Source organism: Polypterus senegalus, chromosome 8 (genome assembly GCF_016835505.1).
Source record: "Polypterus senegalus isolate Bchr_013 chromosome 8, ASM1683550v1, whole genome shotgun sequence".
In the NCBI taxonomy this organism is placed as follows: Eukaryota; Metazoa; Chordata; class Cladistia; order Polypteriformes; family Polypteridae; genus Polypterus; species Polypterus senegalus.
The window spans coordinates 80966496-80989948 of NC_053161.1; the positions used below are offsets into that span (position 1 = coordinate 80966496).

General features: G+C 38.2%; 1 protein-coding gene across 4 annotated transcripts in view; it reads left to right on the forward strand.

The window, feature by feature from the left end:
- il15ra (interleukin 15 receptor subunit alpha) overlaps positions 1–23453 on the forward strand; it is a 104110-nt gene that overhangs the window by 38799 nt on the left and 41858 nt on the right. For all 4 annotated transcript variants that reach the window (XM_039761335.1, XM_039761336.1, XM_039761338.1 and 1 more), the window contains exon 3: positions 21087–21143. In XM_039761335.1, coding sequence (XP_039617269.1) covers positions 21087–21143 — 57 coding nt within the window. The remainder of the gene's footprint in view (positions 1–21086; positions 21144–23453) is intronic.

Sequence of the window (23453 nt, forward strand, 5' to 3'; positions counted from 1 at the left end):
TACCTAATAAAACTGGTAATAAAGATCTCCTTCAAGCTCAAACACTGTCTAAATAAACTGTATATGTTTATGTACCTATTTGTTTGTTCCCAGTACACCTAATGCACAATCAGGTCTTGCTAAAATATAATGCACAAGTGCAGCAACAGAAAATCATAGTGGTAAAATCTTGCAGTGAAAAATACATATAGTTAGTGAGCCACTCTTCATGTCTTGTACAATAGCAATGGAAACTTCTGTGTGCAAGAATTTAACGTATTGGACACTTAAGTCACAATGAAAAGGTTATCTTGCACATTAAAGTGCTGATTTTGAAGATCTTGTGGATACTTCACCTCCAGACATAGTGGCATCTAAATCTGCAACACATAATACTAATAGATGGATATTTACACTTTATTTGGGAGACTGCACATAGTGTGACTTTATACAGTTACCTTTCTATTTACATAGTGTTGTTTTTTTGTCTCCATTTTTGTACAGTGTCACTCTTCACATTGAAAGCCTTTTTCCCAGTTTTGTTTTGACCCATCTCCTTTATTTGGTGTAAAGTTAGACCTCACTTATCCATCAGGGGTCAAGACCGAGGCGGTGACGAATAAGAGCAAAGATTGATAACAGAACAGCAATTTTAAAAATAATATACAGTAGATTAGTTTAGTGAATAGTCATATTTATTTACAAAACAAAACTATATGAATAAATTATAGTACTAACAAAATTAATTCATATACTGCACTTAACAGGTATGGCACTTAGGTTAATGTTTTTAAATGACCTAGGTTTTTCTGATTTTTCCATGAAAAGCAATGGAAATTTATGGTTAATACTTGCTTAGCACACACCATTACTGTGATGCGATCATTTTGCAGCTTAAATCCAGGTGATGATTTTTCAGACATTGAGGACAAAGTCTCCAGTCTCATTACAGTTATACACTTGCTCTCTAACCAGACCTTGATTAGCAATTTCCTTGTGAAGTTTCTCGCAGTAATCAGCATCCATTTTACTATCCACACTCACCTTTTCTCCTGCAATGTTCAATTGTCAAATACCATGACAAAATTTAAAGATTTTCCAACTATCCAGGTGCTTGCTTTGCATGAGTGATCTCCATTATGTTTGTTATTCATCTCCATAGCATTTTCAGGTTATTATAGGTCCCAATAGTATAATTCCTTGGCATTGTTTTTGAACAAACCATTGATACATGTCAATATCCAGTTGTTCATTTTTACCAGTTTTCATTATTTGGCGATTTTTAATATTATCATCACTGATTTGCATTTTCAACATGTTTTTCAGTTTTGTCAGTATCGGGCATTATTTGGTTCACTGTTGTTCTTCCTACTTCAAAAACTGAAGCAATACTTGAAGCACTTTCGCTGTTTCGTAAAAGTTTAATAATTTCAATTTTTTGTGACAATTCCAACACCACCTGCTTACATTTATCAGTTAACAGAGACTGATGGTGAATCGAGCAACAGATAATCAAGGTTTTACTTTATATTACTTTTACAAAAAAAATAAAAACCCTTAGAATTATTATCAGATGGTAATTAGGGGTACAAAAAAGAAAATGGTTAAAATAGTGTATACAATAAAGATCTGTGTGACATTTTTCACACTCTTGTGCAGTACATTTGTCATGTTCTGTTGCCAAAAATGCAATTAATAGTGGAAGTTTTTACATCTTTTAAGCCAATTCTCCTTGGAAACTACTCACACTAATAAACCTGCAGTTTGTATAATATAATTTCCTTCCAGCTTAGCATGGCAAGGTTGAGTGGTCTTTGACATTTGTTTTTAAACTACTGACACGCTTTCACTTTGACTAGAAATAACCCATTGACTGCAGTTTTCAAGCCTACTCAATTTTTTTTTGTTCATTTTTAAGGTTTCTGCTTTGACTGGGCCCATGCAAGTATACTCCATTTCCCTTTGCTGGGCAACTTCTTTTTTACTTTTGGTTTTCCTCCAGAAATTGCCTATGATTGTTACCATCTATTATAATCCTTTGATCTTCTCAAACATGAATCTTGTCTCATCAATCAATATGCTTTACTATAAACTGCTGCGGGATGAGATGCTATTTTTAGTTTATGCTATACAGCCCTATTTGCTTTATGAGCAATACAGTAAATTCTTCCATAATGTCATCAGATCATAGGTCCTTGTCTCCAATATATGCAGTATTCAATGCTGGTAATCTCATATGGGTAAAAGAATCAACTAATCTAAAAGTATGTTTATTTTTTCTTAATTTTGAAAAGTAGGGATGTCATAATACCAGAATCTTAGTATTCGATACCAGTACCAGTGAAATTTCACGATACTTGATACCTTTCAATAACATGGCAAAAACACAAATCCCATTCACCTGCTTTTTATTAATAGTACCTCCATTATTAAGGAGAACAATATTAATATAATATATAATATACTGTATATCATATAATATATACAATACTGATAATAGAATATATAAATACATTTACTTATTTGGCTGACACCTTCATTCAAGGTGACTTCCAACATTTGAGATACAACTGGTTCCATTTCTTTTGTTTTTGAAATAAGAGCACAGACAGGTGAAGTGATCTGTTTGCAGTTACAAAGTGTCAGTAGTATGATTTGAACCCACAACCTCAAGATTTGAAGTCCAAAGTCTTAACCATTACACCACACTGCCTGCTAAAAACTATGCCACACGTCCACAGTAGTAACAGCAGCTTTAAAATACTGGTATACCCATCAAGAGCGTACCCAACCATAAATTAAGTAAACTACTATTGGCTATCATAAACATCAAAATACAAATAAATACAAATAAATGTGTTGGACATGGGGATCCCCACAGTGTAGCAACAAAGAGGTGAAAATCCATAATCTTGAGGGAATTTCAGGATATAAGGGATGACTATCAACATGGCCTACCTACTTTATCTTATCATGTATACATTACAAATTTATTCTCTTTGACATTTTCTCTCTAGTAACTGGAAAATACTGCTTACTTTACATAAAAATTCAAACATTATATCTCTACTGATGAATGAATGAATTCCAAGATAATTCAGAATATTTCAATTTATTCAAATTCTTTAAATCTGTTTTTGTAACAATGCACTTTTAAAATCTGGATTGTCATAGAATTGCTCTGTTAGGTTAGCTAATTTGCCTCATTAGCTGGTTAAAAACAAACTAAAGAGTAATGGTTGAGTCATATTGATTCAATTTTCAAAAGTCACACAATCCTGGAACTTAATTTTCCAAACCTGTCTCTCCTTTTATTATTTTTTTTACATTTGTCTAAACTTTAATTTCCTGGATGAAATCAAACTTGTCAGCTTTACAATAATCAATTGTTACAGAACTCCTGTAAAACACTCTTTGTTTTGCTGTTTTCAAAGTATATGACTTTGTATTCAGTTAGCCTGTGTATTAGTCGAGAAGTAACTGGACCTGTAGTTTATAGGACAAAGTGGACTTTGACCATTCTACTAGACTTTAGTGGCCTGCACCTTCCCCCACTTGTATTCCAAAATAAGCGACTAGACTTCAGCTTGCACTTTTTGCCTGCACTTCATCCAATAACAAAGGTGTAACTCAGAGTTGCACTGACATCTCTCCAGAGGCCCTACTGCAGACTTCTTGAGCCAGAAGGAATTAAATGGACTTAAGCAAGGACGAAGACCTAATTCAACAGATGAAAGCTAGGATGGACAGAATAACTCCTCTGTTAGAAGAGACTGATTTTGTAACTGTAAGTGACTTTAATCCAGTCAGGAGAAAGTTGAACATACCTTTATAAACTAGCTGCACCCTACAGGATTACCAGAGAATGGCAAGTTAAGAGAAATTCACGGATTCTCTGAAGATTGGGGACGTCTCCAAAATGACTGAAAATCTCTGAAACCTGTTCTCTGAACCAAAAAGCTATGAGCCACTCTTCCTAGGACAGCCTAAGCTGACAAACTCTTCTCTTTGTGAGCCTGAGAGCTGAGATCCAGTCTGCCAAGGTAAGCACTTAGCCCTGTCTGCTGAGGAGCTGCCATTAATTAAAGAAGCTAACTTCAGCATCTAAAGTCTTGTGTAAGAAAATCTGATACTTTTCTCGATGAAGTTGCAGATGACACAGCAAAGGGCTTAAGTAAGGAAACCATGAAGCAAAGTTTGAGAGTGCACTCCAACGCAAGCAATTCCACACAACAATGGACATCATGCATAAAGACTTGGTATCATAAAACTAATTATCTGTGCCTAAATAACCATTTAACAGCCAGCATATATGTTAACTGTCTGTCTAGTCGGTCTGTGTCCAGTCTTATAAGTCAATACAGTATATACATTCATGTATCATTCCTTTATAATCAGTGTGTTTATGTAATAAATTGTATTATTCTGTTTTTTAAAATGAACAAAGAAAGGTAAGTTAAATAAAGTAGGTGCCTTACTGGAGTATATGGTTCATTACCAGTATTGCTGAAGGTAAGACTGATAATTAATTGACCAACTTAAATTTCACTCAGTTCCTAGAGGTTTAACTGGTAGACTGCATTACACTCATCATACCTTTTAAATACATGACATATGTGCTTTTACTACCTTTGTCACATTTTGGGGATTATATGAATGGGCATTAGCTTGGCTTCATAAAACAAATGAATGGTACAAATTTTGTGTTTGCATTTATGTATTTAGAAATGAAGTATGTTGTTTTGCTAAGTGCTAAGTTTTGCTAAGTGGCATAATCACAGTGCTTTGAAGCACGAAGTAAATTTTATTTTGGTATTAACAACTGGAGTAACTTATTTTGTTGCCAGTGTAGGCGCATCAAATATCCACTTCACTTAGACACTCACCTCGACTTTTATTTGCTACAGTTGTTTGCCCTGCCAGCTTGCACAGTCCTATATGCCTGGTCCAGGCAACGTTTCTGTCATGACCATGAACTGTATAAACCAGGTAGAAAACGGACGGATGCTTAAATGAACATTGTGAGAAGAAGAGACAAAAGACATGGCAAGGTTTGGGGCAGCCACCCGTTTAATTCGGTATCCTGGCTGCAAAAGTAAATGATTTATAGTTGAGTCACGTTTACAAGACAGAGTCCAAAACAGAACTGCCTTCCAGGGAAAAGGTGTGAGGCTTTATAGGAAGTTGGGGGGAAGTGATGTCGTCCTCTGGGCCGGGGCCGGAAGTGATGTGGTCCTCTAGGCCAGGACCGGAAGTGATGTGTCCCGAGTTGAGGCGGTGGCTCCTGGTGGGATTTCCCAGGAAGGCCTGCAGGGAACTTAGAAAGAGCGTCAGTGCACCCCGCCCCCCCGGGCAGATGTATTATCATTCATCTCTAAGCCCTTCAGCTGCCTCCTATGCACACGTGTGTGACAACATCCATGGACAAGTTTGACATAATCAGAGAATCAATATGAAGCCTCCATTCCTTTTTAGGATTTGTATAGGACATGGCATTAAAAAGTAATTCATTGTGCTGTCATTTTTTCTCCTCTTAAAAGATAGATAGATAGATAGATAGATAGATAGATACTTTATTAATACCAAGGGGAAATTCACATAATCCAGCAGCTGTATACTGATACAAAGAAACAATATTAAATTAAATAGTAATAAAAATGAAAAAAATTAAAATAAAATTAATGTTAGCATTTACTCCCCCGGGTGGAATTGAAGAGTCACATAGTGTGGGGGAGGAACGATCTCCTCAGTCTGTCAGTGGAGCAGGACAGTGTCAAAAGTCTGTCACTGAAACTACTCCTCTGTCTGGAGATGACACTGTTAAGTGGATGCAGTGGATTATTAATGATTGACAGGAGTTTGCTTAGTGCCCGTCGCTCTGCCACAGATGTTAAACCGTCCAACTCTAATCCTACAATAGAGCCTGCCTTCTTAACAAGTTTGTCCAGGCGTGAGGCATCTTTCATCTTTATGCTGCCACCCCAGCACACCACCGCGTAGAAGAGGGCACTCGCCACAACCGTCTGGTAGAACATCTGCAGCATCTTACTGCAGATGTTGAAGGATGCCAATCTTCTCAGAAAGTATAGTCTGCTCTGAGCTTTCTTACATAGAGCATCAGTATTGGCAGTCCTGTCCAATTTGTCATCCAGCTGCACTCCTAGATATTTAAAGGTCTGCACCCTCTGCACACAGTCACCTCTGATGATCACAGGGTCCATGAGGGGCCTAGGCCTCCTAAAATCCACCACCAGCTCCTTGGTCTTGCTGGTGTTAAGGTGTAAGTGGTTTGAGTCGCACCATTTAACAAAGTCTTTGATTAACTTTCTGTACTCCTCCTCCTGCCCACTCCTGATGCAGCCCACAATAGCAGTGTCATCAGCGAACTTTTGCACGTGGCAGGACTCAGAGTCATATTGGAAGTCTGATGTATATACAGTAATCCCTCCTCGATCGCGGGGATTGCGTTCCAGACCCCCCCGCGATAGGTGAAAATCCGTGAAGTAGAAACCATATGTTTGTATGATTATTTTTATATATTTTAAGCCCTTATAAACTCTCCCACCATTTTAACATTATTAGAGCCCTCTAGACATGAAATAACACCCTTTAGTCAAACGTTTAAACTGTGCTCCATTACAAGACAGAGATGACAGTTCTTTCTCACAATTAAAAGAAAGCAAACATATCTTATCTTCAAAGGAGCGCCGTCAGGAGCAGAGAATGTCAGAGAGAGCGCTCGCAAAGAAAAGCAAACAATCAAAAAATCAATACGTGCTTTTAAGTATACAGAAGCACCGGGATAAAGCGGCATTTTGTAGAGGAGCGTCCGTGTCCTCTGTGCAAACAGCCCTCTGCTCACACTCCCTCCGTCAGGCAGAGAGAGTGAGAAAGATAGAGAGAAGCAAACACGCACCGCGCGGGAAGCATATCTTATAGCATTGAGGAGTTTTAGTTAATATGTAATACATGCTCTGATTGGGTAGCTTCTAAGCCAACCGCCAATAGCATCCCTTGTATGAAATCAACTGGGCAATCAAACTGAGGAAGCATGTAACCTAAATTAAAAGGCCCATTGTCCGCAGAAAGCGGCAAACCAGCAAAAAATCTGTGATATATATTTAGATGTGCTTACATTTAAAATCCGCGATAGAGTGAAGCCGCGAAAGTCGAAGCGCGATATAGCGAGGGATTACTGTAGATTGAACAGGACCGTAGAAAGTACAGTCCCCTGCGGCGCCCCTGTATTGCTGAACACAATGTCAGACCTGCAGTTCCCAAGAAGCACATATTGAGGTCTGTCTGTAAGATAGTCCACAATCCATGCCACCAAGTGTAAGTCTTCTCCCATCTCAGTCAGCTTGTCTCTAAGGAGCAGAGGTTGGATGGTGTTGTAGGCGCTAGAGAAGTCCAAAAACATAATTCTTACAGCACCACTGCCTCTGTCCAGGTGGGAGAGGGATCGGTGTAGCATATAGATGATGGCATCCTCCGCTCCCACCTTCTCCTGGTATGCGAACTGCAGAGGGTCGAGGGCGTGATGGACCTGTGGCCTCAGGTGGTGAAGCAGCAGCCGCTCCATGGTCTTCATCAGATGTGACGTCAGAGCAACAGGCCAGAAGTCATTCAGCTCACTAGGACGTGATACCTTTGGGACAGGGGTGATACAAGATGTTTTCCAAAGCCTTGGGACTCTCCCCTGTTCCAGGTTCAGGTTGAAGATGTGCTGTAGAGGACTCCCCAGTTCCAACGCACATGCATTCAGCAGTCATGGCGATACACCATCTGGACATGGCATTAAAAAGTAATTCATTGTGCTGTCATTTTTTCTCCTCTTAAAAGATAGATAGATAGATAGATAGATACTTTATTAATACCAAGGGGAAATTCACATAATCCAGCAGCTGTATACTGATACAAAGAAACAATATTAAATTAAATAGTAATAAAAATGAAAAAAATTAAAATAAAATTAATGTTAGCATTTACTCCCCTGGGTGGAATTGAAGAGTCACATAGTGTGGGGGAGGAACGATCTCCTCAGTCTGTCAGTGGAGCAGGACAGTGTCAAAAGTCTGTCACTGAAGCTACTCCTCTGTCTGGAGATGTAAAATAGTAAAAAGTGTCCAGGGAGCAATTCCACATAAAAGAAAGTGGTAGAAGTGATCAGTGAAATAGAGAAAAATAGAGATAAAAAGGTAAAAAGATAAAGTCATATACGGAGCTGCTGGAAAGGCTGCCACTCGGATGCGGCGCCGGAAATACAATGAAAAAACATTGTTACACTACAAGACAAATGATTAAACCTCACATTTTAAGTAATTTTAAGCACGATTTCCGCACTGGCTGAAATTCTCTCATCTTGGAAAAAAAGTACTTCTAGCCATGATCTCTATTGAATCGTTTAGTGATCATCACCATGAGTCACTTTTATTTGTAGTTCCTAATTGTTTTTTTTTCTCACATATTACTTTAACTTCTAGATTTATTTGTCAACTTGCAGTCACACATGAGTCCAGTACCAACTGTTATACGGTACTACTTATACTGAAAAAAGACAATAAAATGGAAAAATCAAAATGAATCACCAGAATAGAAAATTGTGGACAGCTTTTGTGGTCCTTATTTGGTAACATTTGGGACATTATTGTGGAATGCACAGAAATCAGCAAAGTGTGTCAATTTATCTTGGCTCCAGCCAAAACTTTGATTTAAGGCCTTTTTAAAGGTAGTCTTTACAGATTCAGAAGTGTATATATATACAGTATGTCTGGAGGCGGCCAGGAGTGAATTTTGCTAAAAATTGGTGGGGAGAATTAGATAGCTCACTGAGTGTCGCATTTCTAAACCTATCCAAAGCCTCATGAAGACGGCAATCAACTGCGAAGAACAGTGGTGCTCTTGTTAACTAGGTCCAACAGAGAGCAAACTTCTGATTATGATGAACTGTCTACAGTCAGAAATCTCCTAAAAAGACCTCTGTTAAACACATAAATGGTGGTTGTGTGTGTAGAGAGCATATTGTGTTTTAAAAATAACCCATTGCGAGGGAAAAACCTTTTTATAAAATATGGTTATACAGTGGTATTGGAAGACATCAATGGACTAGTGGTAAAAGTGAATAATATGTTGTTGTAGGTGATGTTTGTGCTCTCTGTCGTTCAGTAAGCAATGTCTCACATCACGTCAAAGGGAGGCAAAAAGGACTGCCGTTAAGAGAGTTGGTAATGGGGAGCCACAGGAGATGCATATTTTGGTACTTAAAATGTGCCTAACAACGCTGACAACACTCCAGCAAAAACACTGGACAAGGCTGCAGAGCACCCACCTTTTGACTGCACGTTTAAGCAAGTAGCTTAGTTAACATTACTGTCTAATTGGAAATGCAAACATGCTATGCCAGAATTTAGCTGCAGCATTTTAACATGTAGTATATATAAAGACCACAATTATCTAAAGTCTATTTGCTGTTGTTATACCATGTAGTGTTGCAATAGCCAAAATGACAGAAAAATACCATAGCAGACAGAAGTACTTCTCAAACTCATTGGACCATTGTGTGTGTGTTTATGTCTCTTCTGTCACTATGCTTCTTTCAATGTGCAAATTAATAATTATGCTTCAGTTACCCAGTGCTACTGAGTTTCTGAATTAAAAACAGCAATTTTAGCTTTTTATTTGCTCACATCATCATATCTTTTGTACAGTTTCTTTTGCTCTCTCCCTCTCTTTTCATAGTTATTTTATGTATTTGTCTAATACATAATATGTATAACTTTTTATCGAGTTGATCCCAGACTTTCTGTTCAAGAATCACAACTGGTTCCCCAAGATTATTTTCAAGGTGACCAGAACAAGGCATTTTTCCACCAGGATGATGTTGGTTTAAAGTGCATCTAACAAGCTTTCATGTGTTTGGCCAGTCCTAATGCCTTGGTTTGGCGTTTAAGACTTTTAAAGCTGCAGCTGCAAATCCAATCTTTCTCCAACACTTAACCTTAGCTAATGTGTAAGTTCTCCTCACAGGCTCTCTTTGGAATGCCGTTCCTGGGTCTTATCTGATATGTCTGATCAATCATAGGCAAATGACATTCAGTGATGTTATCAGTGTTACAGTATTTACCACACTTGGTCAATGAATAAAGGCAATAATTCAACCATTGCCAACTTGCTGAACAAAACCTCACAGCAATTATCAGCAGATAGGATGGACTTAAGTGCACCCAAGAAAACAATGGCAAATTACCTATTCCTTCCATTATAATCCTTTGCAAACACTGGTTCTGAGCTTACTGCCACTTCCTGCATGGTTTTAACTTCTGCTCTATAGTAACTCTTAGGTTGCAGAAGGAATCTAGTACTAGACCAACTGAGCAGAAGACTATTTGTAATGAAGTTGAAGTTGAGTCCAGTCTTTCCAAAGGACAATGAGGTTTAGTAGCAAAATGCAACAAATTTGTTGGTTTTGCTGAAGAAAGGCAGTGACTGATCACTGACTGCCCAGCAGACATCATTTTATGCTTGCAGAAAAGGACCACTGTGTATGAAATTTCTAAGTATGTTAAATCTCATTGTTGGAATCAGCAGCCATACCTCTTTTCACATATTCATACAGAAATCCAAATATGAGCCACAATGCAGAGTCTAGCTCTATGGTGTATACTTTATTTTGCTCAAGTGTTGCACTTCTGAAAAGTGTTACTCCAAAAGGTAATTGCAGTTTGGGGTAAGGGAAACAAATATAGATAAAAAAAGACATATGGACAGTCTTCTGTCTCTGTCTTTGGCTCCTTCTCTCTCTCTCTCTCTGACTCCTTCGCTCCTCCAATAAACTTCGTCAAATTCCTCCCGACTCTGGTTCCTGGAATGAAGGCAGTGGGCTTCTGTGTACTTCTAGTGGCCCATTATTGTGGTCAGGATGAAGTGTGAGCCCGATGAAATATGGCTCTGCAGTGCCTGCAGCACATCCTGGCGGCACCCCCAGAACCCAACAAGGTTGAGCCACTAAACTCCAACTGCCATGAAGCCCTGTGGGAATCTATGGTGCTGTGGCACTACATGGGGGGCTGTCATCTAGCAATTTGGGGGAAATAATGCCCTGAGCACACTTTCTCCCATGCAAGGGAGAACACACACACACATACAGTATATATTGTAACAGTAGTGCCTTCTTGTGCCCATCCCGGCACAGATTCACACGGAGGCACGTACAAAAAATATATATTTTTTATTTATTTTTCTTCACCTGTGGGGCACGTCTTTCCCGTGAACCCCACAGGCAATACACAGTATATTTATACATATCCATACATATATACATATACACATATACACATACATATATATATACATATATACACATACATCCACATATATATATACATATATATATACATATCTACACATATACACATACATATACATACACACACACACACATATATATATACAGTGGAACCTCGGTTCACGACCATAATTCGTTCCAGAACTTTGGTCGTAAACCGAGTTGGTCGTGAACCGAAGCAGTTTCCTCCATAGGATTGTATGTAAATACAATTAATCCGTTCCAGACCGTACAAACTGTATGTAAATATATAAAAATATGTAAAGATTAAGCACAAATATAGTTAATTACACCATAGAATACACAGTGTAATAGTAAACTAATGTAAAAACTTTGAATAACACTGACACAAAACACCCAAGCTCCCTGATCAGCTACACGAGCTGGCTCGCTCACGCTCTCTCTCTCTCTCTGTAGCACACACACCACCAAAGCCCCTCCCTCCCTACCTCCCTACCTCAGCTACAGGAGCAGGCTGGCTCACGCGCTCTCTCTCTCTGTGTAGCGCGAGCGCGTGCACACACACACACACACACCTATCCTCCCCCCATCCCTTCCCTGTCAGCTGCCTGTGCTCTCTCTGCGCTTGCTCACTGGCGCTCTCTAATCTCTCTGTAGCACGTGCTCGCGCAGCATTTTTTTTAAAATGAGTTTTAAGCACAGCAGAAAAAAAAGGAACAACAAATCCGAAGCGCTTGAAAAAACCAACTCACAAGCAAACAAAAAAGTAAGATTGCAACAAATCACACGATGAAGTCCTCCATGTAAACAATTTTTTTAATGAGTTTTAAGCACAAGGAAAAAAGCGAACATTTGAAAAAAGAGAAATGTAACATCGCACCTAATCGCGCTATGAAAAACTCCATCTGTAAACACTTTCATGAGTTTTAAGCACAAGGAAAAAAGGGAACATTTGAAAAAAGAGAAAAATAACATTGCAACAAATCACATTATGAACTAAAAAATTAAACTTTTGAAAAATCGGTAATACAAAAACCACCAAGAAAACTAACCTTGCATGAAACGAGTTCTGGCATGAAGTGTTTTCCTTCAGGTGTTTTCTCTCTTGTGATTTCTTGGGTTTCTGGTGCTTTTAGCTGTTTAGCTGGTGGGAGTGAAAGCCTCATGCAGCCATTCCAAAAACAAACTCCTTGTGACCCAATCCTTTGTGTTTGCACCCCACATTACTGGCAGTCTGGCTTTGTTTACATTGTGCTGCTTGAAAGCACGAGGGTTCTCAGATTGGTAAATGAGTAAACTGGTAAACAGTTTTTCCACCTCTTGTAATTTCTTTCTTTACTTCGAGTTCAATTTTCTTCTCACCACTATTCACTTGCTTAGAAGCCAATGGAAGGAGAACAATGAACAGAGAGCTCTTGCAGCCATGCAGCTTGCTTTCTCTCTCTCTTTCTTTCTCTCTCAGGCTGCCTGTGCTGGGGGGATGGTGCGCTAGCACGTACAGCCTGCAAATAGGCAGGCAAACACGTGCAGCAATCTCCTCCTCCTCCTCCTCCTCCTCCTCCCCCTCCCCAGCAGGCACATGGAACTGGGGGGATGGTTTGCCTGCCTATCTGCAGCCAGTAAGTGCAAGCCAACACGTGCAGCAATCTCCTCCACCCCCTCCCCAGCAGGCACGTGCTCGCTCACTCTTGCTCTCTCTCTCTCTCTCTCTCAGCTCAGCTCAGGCAGGCAGGGAAACTGGCTTGTTCGTATACCGAGTGTGTGGTTGTGAACCGAGGCAAAAGTTTGGCGAGCTTTTTGATCGTGAACCGAGTTGTACGTGAACCGGGACGCTCGTGAACCGAGGTTCCACTGTATATATATATATATATATATAATATATATATATATATACACTCTTTGGGGTGCGAGCAACTGTTGCTGGGGGTGGCAGAATCCATCAAGGAAGAAAAATGAAAAACATTATCTGTACAAAATCTTAATTTATTTATCCATTCCTAAATAATTAAATGGGCAGGCTATTTCATATCAGTACAATACGCTGTTTGTTAAAACGGATGACTCCCACTCTTACGTGCAAGTCTGCGTGGATATTATGAACTATTGTATCTGTTCAAGTTCTATTTAAATTTTAAATAGAAGGAATTTTTATTTAGTCGACAGAAATATCTTTGGTAGGAATGTAAGTTAAATGTAGGCATCATTGCTTAAATTTTTCTTTACCATACAAATGTAAAGAGTAAATTCGCCTTACATTCCAACCAAAGATATTTGTGTTGACTAAATCAGGGGTTTCAAACTCAATTGCACAGGGGGCCAAAATTCAAAACACACTTTAGGTCGCGGGCCGAACAGGATAAACACTTATTGAACACACTAAAACTAAACTTTTAAAACTGTAAAACTTTTAAAACTTAACTTTTTTGAACATAAATAAGAATAAAATAACACAGGAATATTATTCCGGAATAAATCGACTCAAACCTTAAATAACTTATAATATTTTGCTTTCCATAAAAATATATCCTGTCTAAATTATACAAGTTAGAAATAAAGTAAACGTTAAAAGAACAAAGATTCAAATTTCTTTACTCTTATGTAATTTTATATACTTTGTAAAAAATAAACTTAAATTTTAAATATCCCAATAGATTTTGCTCTCCATAAAAATATATCCTGTCAAAATTATACTTTGCCTTCAGTGTGCCATTACACTGCAGCTCAATCACCTCCATCTGAATCCGCACAGGTGCAGTTTCCACATCGACGGCAAATGAGTTGCGAAACAACTCAAAATTCTTTTTTTGTTCTTCAAAGTCACCAAAGCCCCGTGCGAATTCAGTGCACAGTGCGCTCAGTTTATCAGCAAAGTGCGTATTTGGGAACACCGTTGTGCCGACTTGGTTCAACATTACTTGGCAACAGGGAAAGTGGGGCAAGTTGCACTGGTGCATTTGTGTCTCCCATAAAAGTAGCTTCTACTTGAAATCACTTTGTGATTTTGCACGGGTAAAAACGTCTGCTGAAGTGTCAGATTCTTCTTTAACTCTTCTGCTTTCTGTATCTTCTGCATTGCATTCAGGTCTTTAAGGTTATCCTGATGTTTTGTCTCATAGTGCCGTCTTAGATTAAATTCTGTAATTACAGCCACATTAGCTCCACAAATGAAACACACGGGTTTACTGGCAAGGTCAGTAAACATATACTCAGCCTCCCATCGGTTTTTAAAGGCTCTATTTTCAGAATCAACTTTTCTCTTCGGCATCGTGTGGGCTAGCTTCGCAATAACTTGCAGCATCATAAGCTAGACTTGATTAACGCGGTAAGTGTTCGGCAAGGCAGCTGAAGCGCTGTATTATGGGATCTGTAGTTTATTGTGTTACCAGTGCTTCATATCCCCAGGCCATTAATAACAATAATACAGTATATAAAATGATCTCGCGGGCCTGATATAATTATACGCCGGGCCGGATGTGGCCCGGGCCTTGAGTTTGACACATATGGACTAAATAGAACTTGAAAAGATATATTTTTTCGAATGTTATCGCGCAATGCAGATCGAGTTGACGCGTACTACAGTACATCGAGCCCGCGTGCTATTGTGGTTTTGCCTGCGTGCCTTAATAAGTCATCCTCCCCTCGCTCTTACTTTTTTACCGTTCATCTAATGAATACACTGAGTGTGTACCAAAACAATCATTGATGGCAGGGCTGTGCGATATGACCAAAATCTTATATCCCGATATTTCATTTCATATCCCGATATCACGATATAGTACATTTTCTTTGTATTCAGTGAATAGTTTATATAATCACCACTCCTTTTTTTTCATTTAAATTAAAAAATCAAAAATGAGAAGTACTCAACTTGTAATTATTTCTGTTCTTTTATTTAGAACATTTGAGCAAATGTTTGACTTAGAATGTAAACATAAAATGTTAATGTATCAAATATAAAACTCTTTTCAAAAACAAATTACTAAAGGCCCAATATAAAATACTGCTATATAAAATGCCTGACATAAACAAAATGTGAACTGTAGCAGCAATAACTCTCACAACATATATTAAATATAAAAGGATCAAAGCACTAACAACTAAACTATATAAGGCCAATAAACCCTTTAAACAAAATAAATACAAGTCTAACATTAACTGTCAAAACCAAATGTAAACATTGTACTTCAAACTGTAGCAGCAATAAGGCTTACGACAAAAATATATTAAATATATAATATTAAATATATTTTTTAGGCTACATTCTAGTAAAATGTTAATTTGCACATCGTAGTGTGGCAAATCTCCGTTAATGAGTTACAGCTGATCGCCCGCGTGGGACTGGACGGCGCTAACGTGTTGATGCCGCCCAGCCCCAAGCACGGGCGATCCGCGTAACTCGTTAACGGAGATTTGCCGTTAATGCAGTTGTGGCGGAAACGTAATTTTAACAAGATTAACGCTGACAGCAAACGCTGCAGGGAAAATTATGCCTTAAACAAATTGTTTTGGTAGCAATTAATCTTCCAAGCTTTTAACATGCTCGTTTAAATAGTACCTTTACAACTGTAATATCCTACGTGGCCTGCCTCTCAGTTGTAAACTCTCTGCATGCTCGCTCACGTGCTTTTTGCGGAGGTGGTAGAAGAGGTTTGTCGTGTTGGAGTCTGTGGTAGCGATCGGTTTGCAGCATAATTTGCACAGTACCGTTTTCTGGTCCGTGTCAGACTCTTCAAATCCAAACCATCTCCATACTACAGAGGTAGCCCCTCGTTTAGGAACAAGGTCCTTCTGTGTGGAGCTACCTGGTGTTGCCTCGTCTTCATCAGCCATGCTAGTGTGTCTGCATCCACGTGGTGGCCATCAAAACAATGAAAAAAATATTGCCGTAAACAGTTTATTTTGCGACACCACGAAACAAACGATAGCATAATGTGCAGCGATAGACGTTTTCATATTGTCATCCGATATATATCGTTATATCGAACAGCCCTAATTGATGGCGAATAAAGTATCCATTATTCATAAAGCTTCAATTGGTGATCTGTCTTTCTGCGTTAACCGCATATTTTATCATACGTTTCAAACCAAGGGGATGCGAAGGTAAAATTAATCGAGAAGCGCGCGTAGATACTCAGTGCACCCCTCTCGGGAATCGAACCTCTGACATCGGCGCTAGAGACGAAGTCTCTACCATTGCCCCACGATGTTTGGTTTATCTATTTGAGCGTATGTAGATCGGGTATATATATATGCATATATATATATATACCCGCGCTTCGCAGCTGAGAAGTAGTGTGTTAAAGAAGTTATGAAAAAGAAAAGGAAACATTTTAAAAATAACGTAACATAAGTGTCAATATACAGTAATTGTTTTGTGAGTGTTAGGAGTGTTGCTGTCGTCAAGGATTTGATTATTATTATTTCTTTCAATCAGGTTCGTATTTGTAGGATGTGTTGTGTTCAAGTTACATTCCGTGTATGTCAATTGTTGTAAAGATAACAGGTTTCATTCATCGATTCGTTTCTTACTGCATCAATAAACAGCTCGTCTTCCCTTTTATCTGAGACGTGACACACTGCATGCACGGGTTTTTTTTTACACTGTCTTCCTTTAGCGGGACATTGACTTTTTCCACCGTGTGCTTTGTTTCCGCAGTAGCTGCACTTATGAATATGTTTGTATGTATCACACGTTTCATATTTTTTTGCTGCCTTCTTAATTGTGTAATTCGGTTTTTGTTCAGCACTCTTTGGAACTTTGCTTTTTGTCTGTGCACTGCGTCATTTCATGTGAGCCGCTCGGTGTACATGCATCGGTTTCCAGCTGTGCTGGTGCCATCTCGTGCGATGTCCACGGCTGTATTTAATGTTAGCTGAGACCCGGCACTTAAAAGTTTCTCTCGCAGTTTCGCGGAGTTTGTGCTGAACACCACCCTGACCATCTCATCTTCCTCTGCATAAGCACAGTCCTTCACCCATGAATATTTAGCGGCAGTGTTTCTATTGGATTGCCGTTGATGGACGGCCTTATATGGGCAGGCACTAAATTATCGAGCAGAAGTCTATTATAGTATATGGACGAAAAAATAGGTTCCAGTTATGACCATTACGTGTAGAATTCTTGCCAAATTTCAGCCTTCTACCTGCACAGGAAGTTGGAGAATTAGTGATGAGTCAGTGAGTGAGTGAGTGAATGAGTGAGTGAGTCAGTGAGGGCTTTGCCTTTTATTAGTATAGATATATGTATGTGTATATATATATTGTAAAAGAGACAACAAGAAGCAGCATAAAGGTTTGGGGTTATCTGGCCCCTTATATTGTAGACAATCCACAATGAAAAAAATGAAAACTCAGGTCAAACGTAAACACAAATATGTTCATACGTGCAACGCCATTCTAGGCATCGGCGGCCATTTTATAGGGTAGGAGCCGGAAGTGGAGGAATGCTGGGAAGGAACCGTGAGGGAGGATGGGACTGATGATGTCAGGAAAGATGGTGGAGGAAGGGCGGAAGTAGACATACTGCGGTAAGGCTTATGATGGCGGAGCGTCTTTTTTCCTGGAAGAAATAATAGGAGAAAGGTTAGTACCCTGCCGGCGAATGTTTTCCGAAGTGGTTTAAGGTCCGTCCGCGGTCTCCTATTCGCGCGTGTGTGACAATATATATATATATATATATATATATATATATATATATATATATATATATATGTGTGTGTATATATATATATATATATATGTGTGTATATGTATATATGTAGATATTTATGTATATGTATTGTGATGGATGGCAGGCCATTGATCCCGGCCAATACCCCCAAGCCGCCAGGTGGAGCCCTCCTTGCAGCGTGGAGGTCCCCAGAAGACCAGCAGGGCATCATGGACATTGGAGTTTTTATGCAAAGCCCTGCTGGATGCCGTGGGGGCCACAGGAGGGAGCTGCAGGGAGGACCGAGGGTTTCTTCGTGCCCTGTGACCCGGAGGTTCATCACAGGAAGAGCGACGGACTTCCGGGTTGAAGAAAGGGACTATTTACCCTGACCCGGAAGGAATAAGGACTTGTGGACTATTGGGCAGAAACACTTCCGGGTCAGGAGTATAAAAGGACTATGGGAACTCCCAGACAACGAGCTGAGCTGGGTGGAAGGGTGGCAACGCGTCTGGGAGCTGGAGGATTGGTTTATTGTTTATTATTGTGGTTTATTGTAATTTAATGAGTATTGTGGTGGAGAGTGTGCTTTGTGCACTGTGGCGACAAAATAAAGTCAACTTGAGGACTTTTACCTGGTGTCTGGAGTCGTGGACAGGGGTTCAAGGGAGCGAGGGCGCCCCTTATCGTTCACAGTATATATGTGTATATATATGTTTATATATGTGTGTGTGTGTATGTATATATATGTATTTGTGTGTATATGTATATATATATGTGGATGTATGTGTATATATATATGTATATATGTTTGTGTGTATATATATATGTTTATATGTATATATGTAGATATGTATGTATATGTATATATATAAACAATTACATTGACAATCATGTTAGGTTTTTTCAAAATGTTTCCTTTTCTTTTTCATTACTTCTTTAACACACTACTTCTCCGCTGCGAAGCACGGGTCTTTTGCTAGTATGTGTATATGTGAACCATATGTCAGTTTTCAGGTATCATTAGATTTTTTAGATATTGGAGAGTTACCTGCAGACTGACTCCTGCATTAAAAATTGAGGCTTAGTAGAACAGCATTTCAAAAAGAAAAGGCTGACCACTTCAGTAATGACAAAAAAGTCATCCAGTTGAAATTATGAAAAAGCATGTTCCTGGAACTGATGTGCACAAGGAGCAAGGTAACACTGACTGGAGATACAGTACTATTTGAAATTTTCATTTTAGTTTTCAAATTGTAATACAACTTCAACATTGAATATGAATATAGAAGTAGACATTGACAGAAATATTGAAATACTAAGCAACTGAGGTAATAAAATTTTGACCTTTTTGCAAGGCACTTTTGAATAGGTGTATAGAGGGAATAGGCCACGCAGAAGCCAACATCTGCAGGGTTATAGGGTTATCGTAATATGTACAGAGTACAATGAACTTCTCTCTGGCTCCATGACTAGTGAGTATAAGAACCTACATTTGTGGAGAAAGTACACATTACTTTTATTAAAAAAAATAAAAATAAATTAGAAATAATAGAGTTGACACTTAACATAGGAAGAAATTCAGAAACCAAGGAGAGATATATAAACAAGATTGCTTTTGTCCAGTTGATTACTAAACAGAATATTTTAATATTAAGTATATTCAGCTGTTAAATCAGTGAAATACTGTACAAAAAAACATACAGTACCCCATTCATGTAAAGGTGTGACTGACAGTATTTTTCAAAGTCATAGATTTTATTCATAATAGCAAAATATTGTACTCCCACTTTGCTATTAGTAATTTGAGTACAACAAGAGCATTTCTGTTGATGACAATTAAACTTTTTTTTTTCTCAGTTATAGTCATAGAAAACATTCCAAATGTATACAGCATAGTATAAAAGCTTTTGCGGAAATATACATAGCTAACATCCAACAAAATTTAGTGAGTTTTAAAAAAGCTGTTATTTAACATAACCTAGTTTTAACATATACTACTGAACCTGACAAAAACAAATAAATTCTATCAGAAGTGTTGATTCCTTACGTTACAGTACATTCTAATTTGTGAATGAAACATGCACTGTATTTGTAGGCAGTGAAATTTAAATCAGGCCGGTCTACCAACAGATTGTGTGCATGCAATTCAGAATTTGAATGAGGCAGTGGCTTTGAATGCAGCATAGCACCAGGTTCCAAACAGGCTGGTGTTTTATGAGTGTTAATGTCAAGGTTGCAATAAAAATGGTCTGCCACCCCATTACATTAGTACATTGGTAGCCCAGTAGTTGAAAACAAACCATTGATTAAAGGAGCTAACTGAAACTAACACAACTTATTTAGAAAAACACATGGCTACAATCAATGTGGAATAAGACATATCAAAGCATGACAAATTGCACATTGTCACAGATGAGCTATGGTAGCTAACAACCCAAGAATGTTCACTTTTGTCAATTGAAAAAACAAACAAAAATATGGTTACAGCAGACTAAGAAACATGAATCCCACCTCAATAAAAATAAAAAATGGCTGGCATAATCAAGCTTGCTTTATTTTTGTTGCACACACTGGGTACCTTTTTAAATGCAGAATAGTATTTGAATGTTAGGGGATATCTGAACATCATTCCCAGTTAGATAAATTCGAGCACCAGTTCATGTATTTGCAAAGGGTATTTTCAGCAGGATAATATTCTATGCTGCAAGAGTAGGAGAATCTGGGAATGGTTCCAGGAACAACAGAGTGAATATAGGTCAATAGAATTGCTTATACAATAACCATGTCATGATTCAGTTGAGCAGTTATGGGATGGAAAGGAACAAGATATTCAGAGTAGAAATCCAATACATGTATTTTGCAACAATGATGAAATTAATAGAAGCCAAACCAGAAGCTTTTTATCAAACTGTCAACACCTTGTACAGCCCATGTCCTAAGAAAGTCAGCCCAAATAGTTGACCATCTTGCTACTGGGCCAGCATGCCTTACAGAAGTCAATGAATGTATACAATGTAAAACGTAAAAGATGTTTATTAATGTGGAAATAAAAGCTAATTTAAATGTGAAACTATCTAAAAATGACCATTTTTAAGCAAGGTATACTGTAAAGCAGATTACCAAAATGCATTATTTTCTTTTTCTTTTTAGTCGACTTAAAACTGCAGACAACGACCAGCACACCTCTTACTACCAGGGCTGAAAAAGGTGAGTTAAACAGTTTATTTTAATAAATTGAGATTAAACTCAGATGTACATCATGATTTAATTAAAGGCAAAAGTCTGATCAAAGTACAGTGAAAAAATAAGCCAAGAATTAAAAATCCTTACCAGCTAGAACTTGTCAGCAACTTTTTGATCACATCAGATATGGAAATCAACCTCATTATTTTACATCTATTCATCTATTTCAGTTTAGGATCTGAGGGAGACAAGACCTATTCAGGGAGCAAAGGAGACATAGCTAAGAATGTGCAGCATATGTATGAACAGTTAGCAGGCAGATAATCTTAAACTGCAAGACAGTAGAACATTCTAGATCAGAACAGGCTTTTCAGCACAACAAAGCTCATCAGTCCTATTTACTTAATTCTTCCAAAACAAGCCTACTTTTGAAGGTTACTAAAGTCATTCTGTTTACTAAACTACTTATTATCTGAACTCCATATATCTGCGGTTCTCTGTGTGAAGAAGAACTTCCTAATGTTTAACCTTAACAAGTTTCCAACCATGCCCCCATGTTCTTGATGAATTCATTTTAATGTAACAGTCTCTATCCACTACTAATTCCCTTCATGATTTTAAACACTTTAATCATTAATCCTCTTAATCTTCTATTTCATAAACTGAAAAAGCTCAATTCTTTTACTCTTTACTCATAACTCATCCTCTGCTGCCCTGGAATCAGCCTAGTTGCTCTTCTCTGTACTTTTTCCGGCACTTCTATGTATTTTTGTAGCCTGGAGACAACAACTGATTAAAGTACTCCAGATGGGGTCTAACCAGTGTGTTACAAAGATTGAGCATAACCTTCTTTGACTTGTACTTTATACCTCATGCTATGTAGCCTAACATTCTGTTAGCCTTGTTAATGGCATCTGAACACTGTCTGGCAGTTGATAGTCCTCAGTCCACTACGACTCCGAAAACCTTCTCATTAGGTGTACTTTCAGTTTTCTCACATTGTGTATTCAAACCTAACATTTTTACTTCCTAGTGTAATACTTTACATTTACTTACATTAAATTTCATCTGCCACAAGTCAGTCCAAACCTGTATGCTGTCCCTTCTGTAGTGATTCAACTGATCCTAGATAATCTTCAGTCCACCTTGCTTGGTATCATCTGCAAACTTAACCACCTTGTTATTTATATTCCTAAAAATACAGTGGCATGGAATAGCCGATACAAGTGATGTGAAAAAGTACTCAATCCCCTTAAAAGTTATCATAATTTTCTGCATGACAAAAGATTTCTACACATATTTATCCAGTCAGTATTTTAATGTGAACTCTTAAGCTGTAACAATACATTTCCAAAGTCAAAGTAAATAATTTTTTGTAGATATGTAATTTAAATTTCAAGAACGCTCCAAAAAACAGGCCTCTGCCGGAGGGTAGCAAGGAAGAAGCCATTCCTTAAGAAGGCCCACATAAAAGCAGATATGTCATTTTGCTACAAAGCATGAGAAAGGCCCTGTTAAGATGTGGGAGAAGGTTTATGGTCAGATTAGACCAAAATAGAACTTTTTGGCCAGACTTCAAAGAGCTATATGTGGCATAAGACTAATACTTCCCATGCCTCAAAAACCACCATTCCCACATTGAAATGTGATGGCAGTATCATGCTGTGGGGTTGTTTTTCATGTGCTGGGACTGGGAATCTTTTGAGAGTTGAAGGAACAATGGATAAACACAAAATCTGCATAATATTTCAGGAGAACCTGTTCCAGTCTGCAATGATCCTACGACTAAGGAGAACATTTATCTTTCAACATGACAATAACCCTAAGCACAAGGCCAAAGCCACACTGTAATGGCTCAACAACAGAAAGCTGAATGTTTTGGAATGGCCAAGTCAAAGTCCTGACCTTAATCCTATTTGAAAACTGCTATCTAGAGGTGTCTTCCCACCAAGCTGGAGAATCTCTATAAATTCTGCTAAAAAGAATGGAAAATACAGTAATTACTCCTGAACAATGTGCAAAACTGCTACATACTTACCCCAAAAGTTTAAGGTTGTTATTGCAGCAAAATGATCTTGAAAAAGTATTAATGTACAGGGATTGAATACTTATAGAAACACTAACTTTTGAGGTTTTTCTTCTTCAGTTAAATATCTACAGAAAATGGTTTGTTTTGACTTTTGAAGTGCATTGTTACAGCATAATAGTTCACATTAAAAATACTGAATGGATAAATATGTGTACAAATATTTTGTCATGCAGAACATTATGATAACCTTCAAGGGGATTAAGTACTTTTTCACATCACTGTAACAGCTGCCCTAGCACTGACCC